Below are 16844 nucleotides of genomic sequence, written 5' to 3'. Positions count from 1 at the left end.
AAGTCCAGGCTAGGTAATAAAGGGATGATCCAAAAGGCAAAGTCAAGTCACAAAGCAATAGTCGAGGCAGGCTGCAAGAATCACTAGTTGAAATCACTGAAGAGGGTCTGGTCTACACGCATAGTCAAAAGTGCACATAACGCTTGGGTATAGGGTAAAGTCCAGCTGATACTTGAGCAAAGGCATCTGGGAGATCAGGGCTTATATACCGTATATTCCGGCGTATAAAACGACTGGGCCTATAAGAAGACCCCCAACTTTTCCAGTTAAAATATAGAGTTTGGGCTATACTCGCCGTATAAGACTACCCCTCTACCCAGCATACAACAACCAGCCAATCACGGCAAGCGATGTACCTTACCGGTGATTGGCTGGTTGTTATACAGACATATACATACATACACTGCCCTTACACACACATATATATATCTACACATACGCCTGTCCATACATACACATTTATACACTGCCCTCACCACACACCCCTGCCTTTACACACACACACACACACATATATATATATATATATATACACACACACCAGCTTACAAACACACACCTGACCATACATATACACAGACCATCTCACACCAACATACATACACTGCACTCACACCCCTTTCTCCCCATCTCTTACCTTTCTCATCGTCTATCTTCTTTCTTCCATCCAGTTGTGGGATGTCATTTCAGACCTCTGCTTTACTGCTCCCTCATCACTACGCGCCGGCAATTGCCGAGCGCCGGGACATGACGTCATCCCCGCGCCCGGCATCAATAGCCGGCGCGTAGTGATTAGGGAGCAGGGAAGCCGAGGTCTGAAGTGCCAGACCTCGAGCTCCCTAATGCTGGGCTAGTTAGAGGGAGGTTGTGATCTCTCCAACCAGCCCTGCTCATCGGGCGCCCGCTGATCAGGGCTAGTTGGGGAGATCACGATCTTGCCCCTACCTCAGCGTGGATCTGAAGACCGGCCCGGGGGAGGCTTCGTGGGAATCTCCGGCTCGGTAAGTACCCGGTACTCGGTTAGTACCCGGCGTATAAGACGACCCCTGACTTTTGAGAAGATTTTCTTATATGCTGGAATATACGGTACATCTGAATTTGATGCCAAAATGACATTGGAGGAGACGCGTTGTCTGTCAGCAGCAGGGAGGTGTCGGGGGTGAGAAGAGGAACCCAGTATGCAGGACAGTAGCGTAGTCGTAGTACAATAGCCAAGGGTCAGGACTGGAGACGGCAGCAAAGTCGTAGTGTAATAGCCAAGGGTCAGGACTGGAGTCGGCAGCAAAGTCTTAGTACAATAGCCAAAGGTCAATACCAGGAATCACGTAGAAGGAACAGCAAACAAATAGCTCTGACTGGCACAATAAGACCACCACTAGGGGTCACCCCACCCCCGTTGACGTGCGTTCCCCACCTTCTCCATTCACAAATGAAATAAGAGAAGTAGGGGCGCACGAACACGCTCTTAGATTCAGCCGCATGAGCAGCCAACAGAGCAGGAACAGGGATGGCGGTGAGAGTTGCGGTGTGGGAGCTGGTACCCGCGGTTGGGGTTCTCTCCGTGAGCCCTGACAGGAGAAGACATATCTGCATGGCAACATTTGTATGCATTTCTCTCCCTGTGTTTGTTAGCATAGATGTGTATGTGTAAGTATGTGTGGGCATAGATGTGTTTGTGAGTTAGTACGGATCTTTGTATGTTGTGTTTGATCATAAACGTATTGTGACAAACCCTGTAGCACGAGGGCCATAAACATCACAGTTAGGGGTCTTAAGCACAGTCCTCTAGGGCAATCAGAGTCAGGAACATCAGTTTGTAGCAAAACAGTGCTTTATTTTTAATCGCTCAAACCCCAAAACCAAATCATAAAAAGAAAACCTAGCTCCCAATTGAAGCCCTCTCTAACTAAACTATGCTGGTCCACACTGACCAGCCTAATTACCCACTAACTCGACCTCCCAGCCAGATCCAGCTAAGCCAGGCTCTGGAAAACCTACCCCAGACAGCACACAAAAGGTCCAGGCAGGTATTGCCTCACTTGGCTCAGGGATAGTCTGCTTCAGGGCCTCTCCTTACCCTGGGAGCGCAGGGAACTTCCTCTTTCCACAACAGTCTCTCTGATTATCAGGCTCCAGGGGTTTTTAATGTCCAGCACCTGTGCCTGATGCTGGCTCCATAGGAATTCTGGAACGGATCCTGCAGACTTCCAGCCTTCCGGAAAAGCCGGCATGGAATTTCCACAGAATGGAGGAATGGAGCATTGGCCCACCCTGCTCTCCAATTGCTCCCCAGGGACCCATATGTATAATTTGCATAGCAGCTGTACCCAGATGCCATGCCAATCAACTCCCTGGGGTTCACGGTCTCATGTTGTGATAAGCTGGGTCTAGGAGCAGGACTTTACTAAGACTTTTTATGTGACAGCTACCGCTAGATAGTTATTAATGTAATCAAGGCATTTGTACTTTATTTTTTAATATACTTTAATTTTTAAAAACATTTTTGCTGGTTCTGTATATATATATATATATATATATATATATATATATATATATATAATTGTAACTTTTAGGGCTGTAGACTACTTATATAAACTTGCATCCTTTCTTTGATGACTCTACAATCTGGGTAGAGGGTAAGACCTATGCAAACACCCCACTTTTAAAATGGAAGTGAACCTGGTGAGGGATATACTCAGTTTTGAATTAAATCAAGCTGTACTATACTGAATCCAGCCATACTACACTGCTTATACTCTGCAAAGCAGGCCTTAAAGGTTACAGTATCTATATCATTAAGCTAGCTCTAAAAATCCTGTAAAGAAGTCCCTTGAGGGCGAAACGCATCAGGTCACTGGCACCAGCGTGACATAATCTTCGGGTGCTCCACCATAGAAGCCCTGGCGATGTTCACTGGCTGCCAGAGAGGAGGATACAGGTCCCCTGCAGCGCTGCAAATAATCCTCCTCTCTTGCAGCCAGTGAATGGCTGCATGATGTGCATAGGTAACCTCCTCTGCCGGCACTTCCGCCAGGGTTTCTATGGTGGAGCACTGGAAGGTTATGTCACGCCGGTGATCCGTTATATAAGCGCTGCAGGGGTTCTGGATCATAACCCTGCAGCAGGGCTAAATGATAAAGAAAAAAAAAAAATCACCCTTCCGGCGCCCGGAACTTCAGGTCCCAGGTGTCGGGCGATACAAATTGCGCATCCCTGTGCTAAACCCCGATTACAGGCCGCACCCCCACTTTAAGTCTTAAAGGTGTGGCCTATATTCGGACCAATACGGTATACAAAAAACAAAAACTGTGTTTTTGCAGCATGCTTATACCTGTTTGGTAGGCCTCGTATTATACATTTGTATTATTTGAGCCTGTGACTAGCTTAGCGCACCTCTCATTTATATTATGTTTATATATTTGTTGCCAACTTTATTAGGGTAAGAAGCGCAGACAGTTTTTGTTTTTTGTATACATTGTACAGCCAATACACTGTTTTTGCAGCATGCTTACACCTGTTTGGTAGGCCTCGTATTATACATTTGTATTATTTGAGCCTGTGACTAGCTTAGCGCACCGACATTTTTTCTTTTCTGGACCAATACGGTATGTATTTTAAATAATGATGCAATAAGCATCTATTAAATATATTATTGTTAACCTGTAACCTGTTTATTTGTTTTGGAGCTAGCGCATACACCAGAATTTATAGATAAACTCACATCCACCAAACATTTTGAGATAATAGGAAAGAGGGACATCAGTGGAGAAAAGAGGGATCTGAGGCCAAAAGAGGGACTGTTTCTTACACAGTATGCTTTAACATAAGCAGCTAAGATATTGAAAATGTAAGTAAAAATGTTTTTTTATATATTTTAAATTGCAATGTAGTGGGTTAATGTAAATGCAATACAGTACTCAAAATACAAAAAAGTGAAGCGCAATATTCTAATTAAATATAAGTATTACACCTTCTGGTGAAGTGGTGCTGCAAAAACACAGGAACAAACTCCCCAAAATGTTCCAAATTAAATACAATCAAAACCACACAAGTGTCTGCGCACCCAAATAATAAGTGAGTATATAATTTACTCACTTATTATTTGGGTGCGCAGACACTTGTGTGGTTTTGATTGTAAATGCAATACAGGTTTGTTTTTTTGTTGTTTTTATCTATGTCCTCCTGTTGATTAGTTCTCAGGAGAAGTGCTAGACATCTGTGAAAAGATTCAGATGGTCAAACAGATCAAACGTGAATAAACAAATAACAAAAAGTGTGATTTAATGAATTAAAATGACCCAAGAAAAGAAAAATAGTTGCATGCAATAATGGATTCTCTTTGTATTTTGAAAGCCTAATGTTTCAAAGAGCGATATGGGAATATTCAGTCCAACTCCTGTCACGTCGTCTGTTTCTGAAGATGAAAAGTATGCATGAAGTGAATCTGCTGCGTATACTTAACCACTTTAATGCAAGTGTAGGAAGAGAATCCAGGAGAAACACAAACAGAATACATTCATTCAACAGGTCACAAATGTAAAATGTGGAACAGCTTCAATCAACATGTTCATAAGAACTTTTTACTTATTAAGATGTTTGTATCCCACTTTTGCGTGTCTTACCAGCCTTGAGTACACCTAAAAATATACAAATTGTTTAACAAATTAAAGTGCATCCTTTTATTCCCTAACTTTGTCATGTAATTAGGGAAAATGTTTTGTGCTGGGAATTTATTATGTTCTAAATAAGAACACCAAACTCAGCATGATGCTTGCAATCCCTACTTGTAAAACAAAGCGAATTATAAATCACATGTAGCTAAAAGTGTTCTTGACTGCATGACATCCTATTTCTGAATGAATGGCATCCCTAGAGCAATGAGCACTGATCCTATTCCATTTTAAATTAGCCATGTTAGGAGTCAGTAATGTTATGTAATGTAAAATGAATCCATGGGATATATATAAAGGGGATATATCACTATAATTAAACATATGTAACAATGTCACAGGATAAAACTCATCACAGAAAATAGCTGCACATAGCTGTAACAAAATAGACTATTAGACTGACTTACTGTAAGTACTGGGGTACCAAGGTATAAATCCAGAAAATGTCCCTTAATGTGGATATTTCACTTTCCAAAACCCTACAATCTACACCTCAGCATCCATGTAATGCTGATTAAAGGTTCTGTTCCAGCTATTCTGCTAAATTTATATCTTTTATTATTAAATGCAGCAATAACAAACATGTTTACTCGTCACAGTAAATGTTCAACCACCTTCCAATTATAATTCTATAATCATGTAAAATCTCATTCGTAATTTTTGCTGGAAATGCTGAATTGTCCTGCGACACAAATGCAGATGTTGATATAGGTTGCCATACAAACCAAAAAATCTTCTTATATGTTTAAATGTAAATATTCAAAGGAAAGAATACAAGGACAGATTTACACAATTGAAAAAGCCAAAGCAATAGCTATGGCTAACATTAATAAATTAACTTAGTTATATCACGGAGGCATGTAGCTGAGTTATACTCAGTTAGTAAGGTGTTAAGTAGGAATGTTTAATTCATTGGAACGGTAATGGTTCTTTATATGTAACCTCCAATGCATTTACTGAAGTGAACATGATTTATGTATGTGTATGTAATAGTGATACTGTAAGTACTGACAAACAGTCATTGTTTTCAATAACTAGTATTTTTACAAACATACCCATCAGCTGTCTGCGCTATTTAAGAACATTACTACTAAGAGGTCTACATGATAATGGGCTGTTCTCACTGTTAGACCACATGACAACTGCAATGGTGCAGCTTTGATATAAGTGTCCATTTGTCCTTCTTTTCTTTGGGCATCTAAATCTGAAATAAAGTCAACACAGGTTCCTATTTCTGGCTATACAACTACTGTCAATCAGGTAGGAAATTACTGCCATGCTAACTAATTTAATTACCGTATTTGCTCGATTATAAGACGAGGTTTTTTTCTGATAATCGGGGTCGTCTTATAATCAGACCTCAAATAGGTCTGACTATAAGACTAAGATCCAGATCCCCCGCAACGCTGCAGGGGACCTGGATCCTCCTGTCCCCCCCAACTTACCGGTGCTTCTGACTCCCGGTGTGTTAGGTGCGGTTAGCAGCGGGGGTTGTCTGCGTCCATCGCGCAGACCTTCCCCGGATGTCAGAGATCAGAATTCCCCTCACCGGGGAATTTTCTCTGACAGCCGGGGAAGGTCTGTACGATGGACGCAGACAACCCCCGCTGCTAACCGCACCTCCTTCCGTCTGCAGCGCTGCCCCGACAACACACCGGGAGTCAGAAGCACCAGTAATAACAAAAGACAGATGTACTTCCAACCTACCACATAAAAGTGCTAACATTCAATCTCTACTACACACTTTTATAACCTTAAATGGGGGGCATAAGGCATTTCTGTAGGCAGAGTGCTCTATGATATGCCTTTTAATAGAGGGTTAAAAGGCATATCATGGGGCACAGTCGCATATAGGGGGTTTAAGGCATTTATGGGGCAGAGTGACAAGCCTGGGGGCAGATGTGCATAACTGGGGGGCAGGTTGGAAAATAAAAGGAATTAAAAACAAAATATTTTTCTCAATCATAGCTTTTATTAAAAAAATTGTTTATATGAATTAACATCAACTGTTAAAACTTTTTTCCTATAGGGTCGTCTTATATTCAGGCTTTTTCTTTTTTCCTAAATTAATATTCAGATTTTGGGGGGTCGTCTTATAATTGAGCAAATACGGTAATAGCAAAAGACAAATGTACTTCCAACCTACCACATAAAAGTGCTAACATTCAGTCTCTACTACACACTTTTATAACCTTAATTACAGAAATCATAACAGTCCGTCACGATTATAATTTTTAAGTTTTGAGGCTAACATGTTTTAGAGCCAAAAAAGAGGGTAAATGAATGGTAATGTCAGTTTATGACACAGCTCTTTCATTTGTCTAAAACCTCAAAGCCTCTGACCTTTCCATGTCATTCAGAACATCCACGTATCTCCATCCCCTTCCATATGGGTTGCACCAGGGATCAATCCTGATCTCTGCTGTTTGCTGAGAATACACTGGAGGCATGTGAGTCTATGCTCCTATTATTAGTACGTACTCACAGAGTCGCACATATAGTGCGGTCTCTAATTATCTTTGGGGCCCTGGGACTGTATCACACTCCAGTGGGGATACAGTCTCTGGCATTGACCTCTCCAGTAACAGACTTCGTGCATCGGTAGCCCCTCAGGTAAGCCTGTATGGCAGCTGTGCCTTGGCCATGGGTCAAAAAACCCATCAGTGCTGCCTACCAGGAGTAGGCATTCACTACTGGTAAAGTAACCAAAAAATAAAACACTATGTTTTTCTGAAATAATGGTTTCAGTATTGGCATGTCTCCTTAAATATATGACCATGCTACTTACATTTCATGTTTAATAGGCAATTCTGGGACAAAGTTGCAAAGATGGAGGAATAAGCAGTAACATGATTGCTATAGTAACTGTGCCAATATTTAACATTTTAAATTCATCCGGGAGTTCAAGCAGGACATCCGTTCTGTGTTTTATGCTTACAAATGAATGTGTGTTTATTACATACTATATTTTAGAGCATAGTGTCATACCTTTAATTAATACATGGTGCACTTTCATGAATATCATCTTCCTTGTTTAGGCCAAAATAAAGAATGCATCAGGGCTAAATTTAAGACATACAATCATATTGAAGAAATTGTCAGTCCTCATGACATTACTTAATTCAAAACAAGTAAGGAATGTCCTACAGAGAGTGGGACAGGCTCTTTATAAAATGCATAGCTAATTAACTGATGGTATCTTTAGAGGATTTCACAATATGGAATATACAAATTGAAATGTATGACGTAAATTCATTTGTTCTCCTACCAATCAACCAAAGAGAGCATTCATATTATGAACTAATGAGTTTTACAGTAATTGGCAAAAAAGCAAGACACGTTATTTCACCATGCAAAAAGCAATGTTTAGCCAGGGCCTCCTTGGGGGCCCTAGCTAAACATATATTTTACTTTTCATTACTTTTGGTAGTGCCAAGTGACAATTCAGCTCTGATTGTTGCAAAATGTAACAATAGCCTGAGATATGATTTGATACATGCATGCTGAGTTGGTAGCAGATTTCCAGAGTCACACAGTCTGGAGCTGTTGGTATCTTACATCCCTGTTTGTGGGGTATATGGTATATAACAGCTTTGATCCCTGCTTGAATACAGGTGAGTTATTTAAGAATACTTTTACCTCCTGATATATAAATAAGGATGGTTACCATTAACAAGTCACTACAGATAACCTTTTTTAGTGGGCTATTAATAAAGTGTTAATATCTGATCATATGTCTTTGATCATAGGGGAATTAACAGTGTTGATGTGTCTATAGGGTTTTAACTTCTCCTTGAATCCATATTTTTCTATATCTGACATTTTTAAGATACTTATGCATCTCAGGTTAACAACAGGAAAGCATATTTAATTTTACAATAAGACAAACAGGTAGATCACTTGAAGAAAAATCACATAGATTTCCTATTAACAGTAAAGTAAACAATCCCTAATTCATTATTTTCTTTAGAACTCAGGTTAAACTTAAGACAGTATGAACCAAGGTCTCTACTTATAAGTAGTTCAGAAGACATTACTTCCCAAAAGATATGATGATCTAATTTACATTTTAACTTGTTATACACGGTTAAAAGCTACAATCCCAAATAACATTGGTTAACTCTATATAAGAATAGTGACTGTGTGGTATATTTAAGTGACAAAATATTATTATTCCTTCATCACAGGATATAGTTTCAGTTTTTGTATCACAAAATAATTGTGATACATTGTTGTGGATTTGAAAATGCATGGTAGATCACTTATCATATTCGCTATGATATTGTTATTATTATTATTATTATTATTAGTAGTAGTAGTAGTAGTAATAATGATAATAATAATAATACTTTATTTCAAAAAATAATAATTGCATGTTCTGTATGAAAATTAAACAATCCCTATTCTATTAAAAAAAACTGCAGTTAGAATTCCAGTAGTACATCAATCTAAAAACAAAATACACTCAAAGTTAATAATACCAAATTTTCTGATAAAATAAATGCAAATAAACTAAGAAGTAACAAATTGATCAGCACATTATTACTTATGTAAAAATTAATGTACTAACTAAGTCATGCACAGACACAAACTAGCCTACAATAACAGAAACTGGTATTGCACCATGTTTCCGTTCTAAGATCTGGTACACAGGCTGCCTTCAGCTGTCACAGAAGAATGCTGCCACTGAGATGTAAGGCAGGGATTGCAATGCATTGTCATTTATCTTATGTCATTAACAACTAAAGACACTTTTATACATAATTTTACAAACTATGACATTACCTGTTTGTGTCTGAGCCTCAATGCTTCCAAAGAGCATCAGAAGTACTTGGAAAGTTTTGAGTACCATAACCCATTGATAAAAGTTCGACATTTTCTGCATGGTAAGGCAGTGAGGAGACGCCTCTCCTCTGCCTGACTGTTCTTCTCTGGGTGCAGCTGTGAGCCAGACTCACACAAAACTCTAACGAAGACTCCAGGCTAAAGTTAGAGAGAGAAAAAAATTACACTCCTCCTTCCATGATCCCACCAAGGCAGAAGTTTGTTTCTTCTCATAAGACAAAACAAGGCTGATCCTTTCTTATTTACAATAGTTTGTGCTGATTAATGCTAAGTCTTCTTAATAAAATCAATGACTGCCAGACTGATGGAGCTTTTCAATCAAACTTGTCTGCTTCACATTAAGGAAATTAAGTAGATTTATTAGAAAATACTCATAAGCCAAAAACAATATCTGGGGCTTAATAACACTAGAATTTTTAGCATGCTTAGTAAAATTGGATATATTATGCTGTAAAGGTTTCGTCATCATAATAATATTAAATAATGCACGCAAAATGTACTATTTCAAAATAGTGTATATTTTATTTGTAAAAGTAATCTTGCCCATGGGAACTAAGGATACTGTAAATCAGTTTATCTGTTGTTTATTATAGAATTTTGCAATGGGAACAAAATATTTTTATTAGTTCACAGCAATCCAAGCAAAACATTATCATAAGTAAAATGAATAGTTTTTTGTCCAAATAAAAGAGACTGTTAAAGAAATAAATATGATTTAAGTTTACATGTGTAGTATACTTTTTAACAAATTACCCAGCTGACAACACAGGACATTCTGTGCTATATTTGAATAAAAAATATTTTAGGACATGAGCTCTGAAAACTGGGCATGACGTTGGAAAAATTAAATATGAAACATATGCATATATAGCATCAACGCACACAAATTAGTTCAGCAGTTTCACCCATCCTGCGCAAGAAATCCATTGTACTAGTTTAAAGTCCATGTAAAAAATAGTCTTGGAAAAACGAGCAAATGAATGTGGTAAATGACTCTAATAAATACACATGTAGCGCATAAATGTAAAACGTTTGAATAGTATAAGGCATTAGCAAAACCTACAAAGGTACAGGTGTGTTCCAAGCTCCCAGGGGCATAAACAGTTTAAACACAGTAGCAGGGGATGACATATGCTATCACGGATGGTCCTCAAAACACTGGACTAAGTGAGAGGGCAGTGAACAAACAGGCTATGTTAAATAGACATACATGCACAGGGAACCTTATCAATACTCTTATGACATATTCTCAATTTCTAGTCCCTAGAAAGCTTAACATAGGATTAGATAAGTAATACCTGCCTGATATGTAACTCTTTATTGACCTTCCAATTGTGTGCACATAATATTAGAATAAACCTGAAGAAGTTCAAATCCATGCATAATATCTGTGACACTGATGTTTTGTTTGACTTTGAGTTCAGTCTAAAGTTATTACCCCATCTGTAACAGAAACCTGTGAGGTCCTGAATTCTTGTGTTGACTATGTATCTTTCTATGTTGGCCCAATAAAAGGTATCACCTCAACTAAAGACTCCTTATCCTACTTATAGAGTTTAGGTGTTTCAACCACACCCATTGCAAACAGGTTTATAAAATCAAGCACATAGTCCATAAGACAAACATTGGTAGTAGAATCAGTGTACTGAAGAGCTCAGTGACATTAAACATGGCATTGTCATAGGATGCCCCTTTGCCACAAGTCAGTTCGTGAAATTTCTGCTCTGCTAGATCTGACATGTCTGAAGTGCTTAGCATGTAAACATTACCTGTCCTCTGTAGCATCACTCTCAACAGAGTTCTAAACTGCATTGGAAGCAAAATCAGAAAAAGGATTGTGCATCGGGAGCTTCAGGAAATGGGTTTTGATGGCAGAACAGCTACCCACAAGCTCAAGATCACTATGTGCAATGTCAAGTTTTGGTGTGGTGTACAGTAGAGGACTGCATTGGGAGGCGGGTCCGCGGGTCCCGCAGGACCCGCCAAAAAACTTGCGGGCGCGGGCGGTCTTGCTGGAGCTGCGGGCGGGAGCAGGCGGTCAGGCACTGTACCTGCGGGTCCCGGTAATCCCATGCAGTCCCGCAAGGCTGTCTTCTCGCTGCTCCATAACAGTGTCTCCTATCTTGCTCCGCCCAGGAACGAGGTGGAGTCACGTGATGTGACGTCACTTCCTGTGACTCCGCCTTGTTCCAGGGCGGAGCACGAGAAGAGACGCTGTGAGGGAACAACTTGTGGGACTGCGCGGGAAATCAGGTAAGGAGGCGGGCGTGATTGTCCACAAATGTGGCGGGAGCGGGTGGGATTGGCCACAAATGTGGCGGGAGCGGAACACCCACATTGCGGGAGCGGGATTAAAAACAGCGGGAGCAGGCAGGAGTGGGCGGGAGCGGGATTAAAAAATGGGTGATTAATTATGCCCTCTGGTGTCCTTCTAAACTATACCCTAATACAAGCCTTTTCTATAGTACAATAATCCCCGGAACAGGAACTATAGCTCCAATTTATTTAGTCTTCTCATGTATGGGACAGGTGTATAGCTATCCTAAATGTAAAACACTGAATATTATTTGATATTTTTACAGCAGGAAAACACAGCAGACTAGATGGGTCAAGTGGTCCTTAGCTTCTGGTAAACTTATGAATAAAAGTTACACATCAATATTTTATTATTATAGGAACATTCAGGTTTTAACTGTAAAACCTTTTACTGTATTGATGTTCAATCAATCTGGTGAAGTGGCAAGTAATCACAATATATTCAAGGATGCACATCTTCCCATGATGAGGAAGTGGCGTGAATACTGAATGATATAGTTTCACTTCAGTCCAAAGAAGTATTTTCTCTGATTCTTCAAGACATATCAGGGTTGTAATACTGATTGATTGATGCTTAACTGCACAGAAGAATATGCCCTGTATAATGTTTAGCTCATGTAAGGATCTGTTAAGATGTATCTTTATCTGTTCCTTAACCACAGAGATTAAAATTGTAGCATTGCTAAGGTTTGCAACAGTTAAGCTTTTGAGTACCTTAACTTTGTGATTTTGCTGATAATGTACTTTAAATCTTTATACAGTTAATGTTAATTCTGTGATTATTCTAATTTTCTATTACATAATATTTTAAAGAAAGTTAATTTGGTGAGGAGTCTGCGTTCTCATTTATGTATTTTCTTCCCATCATTAGTATGAAAGCTATGTTTAATTAGGGGCCCAGTGTTTCTTGGATGAAAATGTTGATAGGGTTTACCACAGCTTGCCCTCCTCAACTCTTAACAAATGTGGAGCTTCACCAGTTACATTAAAGACACAGAACAGCCGGATAATTTATCATATCTCTGTGCCCAGTAGTGAAGATGGTGACGGTGGAGTGAGCTGCTAGGGGCTATGCCCTGGGTCAGGTAGACAGTGCCACGTGTAACTATGCACTAGGTCCAATATAGCTTCACCAACAAAAGATGTATATTTAAGTTATGTAATATGCATTCTTCCACCACCAAGAAAAATGTACTTTCCTGGTGAAAATGCTACAGCTTCTTCTGTCTGCATTTGGTGCTATTTTTGTCTACTTGGCACATCTGTGACAACAAAATAAATGAAAAGACAACAAAAGGGTGATACAAGAGAGTTCACACAGGACACAACAGGTGATCTACTGAATTGTGGGGGCTTTGGTGAACTTCAGATTCATAAATACACTTTTTTTTTTACTTCACTGATGTATTCATCAACGCAAAAAAAGGATTATTAAGGATTAGTTCATGTTTTACATTTTGATTATATGGCAAAGATTACATTTCTCCCTTGGATACAAAAGACAGAAATAAAGTACATAATTTCTTTGATTCTCTCTATATATAGAAATGAGCCTACCTAACCTTCCTTCCACAAGGACGATATTATGATTGAACACAATAGAAACTCCGACTATATTGAAGTGCACCTCAATAAAATTATCACGTATATATATATATATATAGAATATACACAGTTAGGTCCGGAAATATTTCAACACATATTTGGCAGAATCTAAGCAGACAATATATCTCTATACACTTTAGAATTCATCCAGCTGCTCCCATCTTCTTTCACATCATCAATAAACACTAGTGACCCAGTGCCAGAGGAAGCCATGCATGCCCATGCCATTAAACTGTCTCCACCGTGTTTAACAAATGATGTGATATGCTTCGGATCATGAGCCGTTCCAAGCCTTCTTCAAACTGTTTTTCTTTCCAATTAAATGTACAAACTAATATCAATATACAAATGTAACATTGAACTCAAACAGGTAAGAAGTGGAATATAATAAAAACATAGAAACATAGAAAGTGACGGCAGATAAGAACCATTCGGCCCATCTAGTCTGCCTAACCTCTAAATACTTTGCTTAGTCCCTGGCCTTATGTTATATTTAGCTTAGCCTTTTTCCTATCCCATGCTTGCCTAAACTCCTTCACTGTATTAATAGCATGCATCCACTACCCTTTCAGTAAAGTAATATTTCCTGATGTTAAAGGCTGATAGCTTAAGGCTATGTCCTCTTGTTGTGGCAGAATTTCTTCTTTATCCCCTTAACGTCCATTGACGGGTCACTTAACGACCTATGATGTGCCTGGCACGTCATTTAATTAAACAAGCTTAGAAAGTGATCTATGATCACTTTCTTCACTTAAACGGTGTTACTGTAATTCAGCAACACCGAGATCGGCATCAGGGGCCATGTCTGGTCCCTCCCTGGGGAGTCAACATCAACGAACACCCGTTTTAAAAGAGTGCCCGTTTTCAATGGTGTCGCTGAAATGCCTCGATCACAAGGCATTCAGTGACACAGAACACTCACCCCGAACACTCACCCTTCGTGTTCGTTTTCATGTTCGCCCGAATGCGAAAGATCCTTTAACCTTTCCTGGTAAGTTTTATCCTTTAATCCATAACCCATTTTAGTAGTCCTTCTCTGAACTTTCTCCAGCATATCTATATCCTTCTGGTCTTTAGTACTCAGGGGCGGGCTGGGCCGGGGGGGCAATTGCCCCTGAATCTAAATGAAATGGCCCCGCAGCCGCCCACTGAAGTGGCTGATTCAGCTGCGCCAGGGCCGTCTTTAATGAGGGGTAAAACCCTGCAGAACCCGCGGTGGGCGGCCAGTCCGTGGGCCAGCACACCGAGACACCATTGTGAGGCTCTTCGTCCAGCCCCTTTAAAGACGCAACATGCCGCTCAAGGGGGTGGGCTCACACGTGACAGGGAGAAGAGCACGTCGGAGGAGAGCAGTCTGCAGGGAAGGAAGGCAGCAAAAAAGTAAGTATTAAAAAAAATAGCTGGGGTGATAGGTGGAAGGGCATGGGCGTAGGAACCGGGGGGGACGGGGGGGACAGATCCCCCCAGTAACTCATGTGGGGGGGGACCGATAATGAAGAAATCCCCCCCAGGGCCGTAGGAACCCCCCCAATAGAAACGCCGCAAATGCGGCCCGCGAGACCTCGAGTTGTGGCCCGCGTAAGATCGGCAGCCAGGGCACCTTGAGCCCTGCTACTTACCTGTGGGAGGGTCTTCTGTACTGCACAGAGGAAGCGGAACCCAGCACATGACTCTGCTCCAGTCCCGCTTCCTCTGTACAGTACCAGAGAAAGCAGAGGGAGGCCGCGCCCCCTGCTGAAGTCTGTGAGTGGCATTGAGGAGCTGCAGTGCAGGTAAGGGGGTGGGGAGGGTGTTTGAATGAGTATGCGTGATTGAGGGAATGAATCTGTATATGAATGAAATGAATGAATGAGTGTGTGTGTGTGATAGTATGGATGTGTAAGTGCTGGAACCTAGGCATGATGGGACTGTGATTGCTGTTAGCAATCACACTCCTATCATGCCAAGTCGGTCAGTACATGCTGAAACCTAGCTAGCTGCCCCCCTTGTGTATTGATGCTGCCAGCAGTATGGGGTCTGCACATCACTTACAGCCACCCTGTACCAGCATGTACTGGCTGACTTGGCATGATAGGAGTGTGATTGCTAACAACAATCAAAGTCCCATCATGCCTAGGTTCCAGCATTTACTGGCTGGATGTGTAAGTGGTGGAACCTAGGCATGATGGGACTGTGATTGCTGTTAGCAATCACACTCATATTATGCCAAGTCAGCCAGTACATGCTGAAACCTAGCTAGCTGCCCCCCTTGTGTATTGATGCTGCCAGCAATATGGGGTCTGCACATCACTTACAGCCACTCTGTACCAGCATGTACTGGCTGCCTGGGCTGTTAGCAATCACACTCCTATCATGCCAAGTCATATTGCTATTTTTTTTTGTCCAATTGAGGTGTGTTACATACTTTTATTAAAAATGTGAGTTTTTATTATTATTTTTAAAGGGTGGGGGTCATTTTCGGTTTTGGTTAAGTGAACCGTGAATGTTTTGGTCCAGAATTTTCATTTTGGTGCATCCCTAGAATAAATAGAACTATTTCATTTTTAATTATCCTGAGTCCTGAATTTGTAGTCACAAAACTTTCTAGGCCCAGAAATCAGTGAGAGGAAAAGTAAAGGTTTTATATCATTTACTTTATTTTAATCTGCATATTTTATTAAAGGCCATATTTTCTCACTGTGAAAAATGAGTGTGGCCCGCGCACGTATACAATTCTGATGAAGTGGCCCACTGCAGAACAAACTTGGACACCCCTGGGGTAGACAGTGAGAAGGGGGGGTAGGGAGAGGGTAGCTAGTGAGAAGGGGGGTAGGGAGAGGGTAGCTAGTGAGACGGGGGGAGAGGGTAGCTAGTGAGAAGGTGGGGGTAGGGAGAGGGTAGCTGGTGAGAAGGGGGGGTAGGGAGAGTGTAGCTAATGTGAAGGGGGCGGTAGGGAGAGGGTAGCTAGTGAGAAGGGGCGGTAGGGAGAGGGTAGATAGTGTGAGAAGGGAGGGTAGTGAGGGGGTAGATAGTGTGAGAAGGGAGGGAGTAGATAGTAAGAAAGTGTGAGAGGGGGAGAGGGGGTAGAGAGTGGGGAGAGGGGTTCCTAGGGGACCCATATTCAGAGGGGGGGCTGCCTTGGGACAACAGGTAGATACAAAAAGGGGGTGGCTGGGGGTTATAAGTACCCAACAAGGTGATTGGGGCATCATATAAATCAATACACAAATGGGGGGTGTGGCTGGGGACAATGGGTACACATGGGTACATTCACCAGTACAAAAGAGGGTATCAATACACAAGGGAGGGGGGCTGGCTGGGGACATCACATAAATCTAAACACAAGGGTGTTGGGGGCATAAATGCACAAAGGGGGCTGGCTGAGAGCACAAATGCACATGGGGCAATACACAAGGGTGTAGGGGGGAT

General features: G+C 41.0%; 1 protein-coding gene across 1 annotated transcript in view; it reads right to left on the bottom strand.

The window, feature by feature from the left end:
• LOC149275966 (laminin subunit alpha-2-like) overlaps nucleotides 1-14390 on the bottom strand; it is a 411836-nt gene extending 397446 nt beyond the window's left edge. Inside the window, 1 exon segment of the mRNA XM_089504075.1 lies at nucleotides 14372-14390. Within this exon segment, the coding sequence (XP_089360201.1) occupies nucleotides 14372-14390 (19 nt within the window).
• Between the last annotated feature and the right edge of the window lie 2454 nt (nucleotides 14391-16844).

This window comes from Sceloporus occidentalis, unplaced genomic scaffold (assembly GCF_023333645.1).
Source record: "Sceloporus occidentalis isolate IW3139 unplaced genomic scaffold, rSceOcc1.0.p SCAF_254, whole genome shotgun sequence".
NCBI lineage: Eukaryota > Metazoa > Chordata > Lepidosauria > Squamata > Phrynosomatidae > Sceloporus > Sceloporus occidentalis.
The sequence above is the reverse complement of the archived record's forward strand: the minus strand, read 5'-3'. Positions and strand labels throughout refer to the sequence as shown.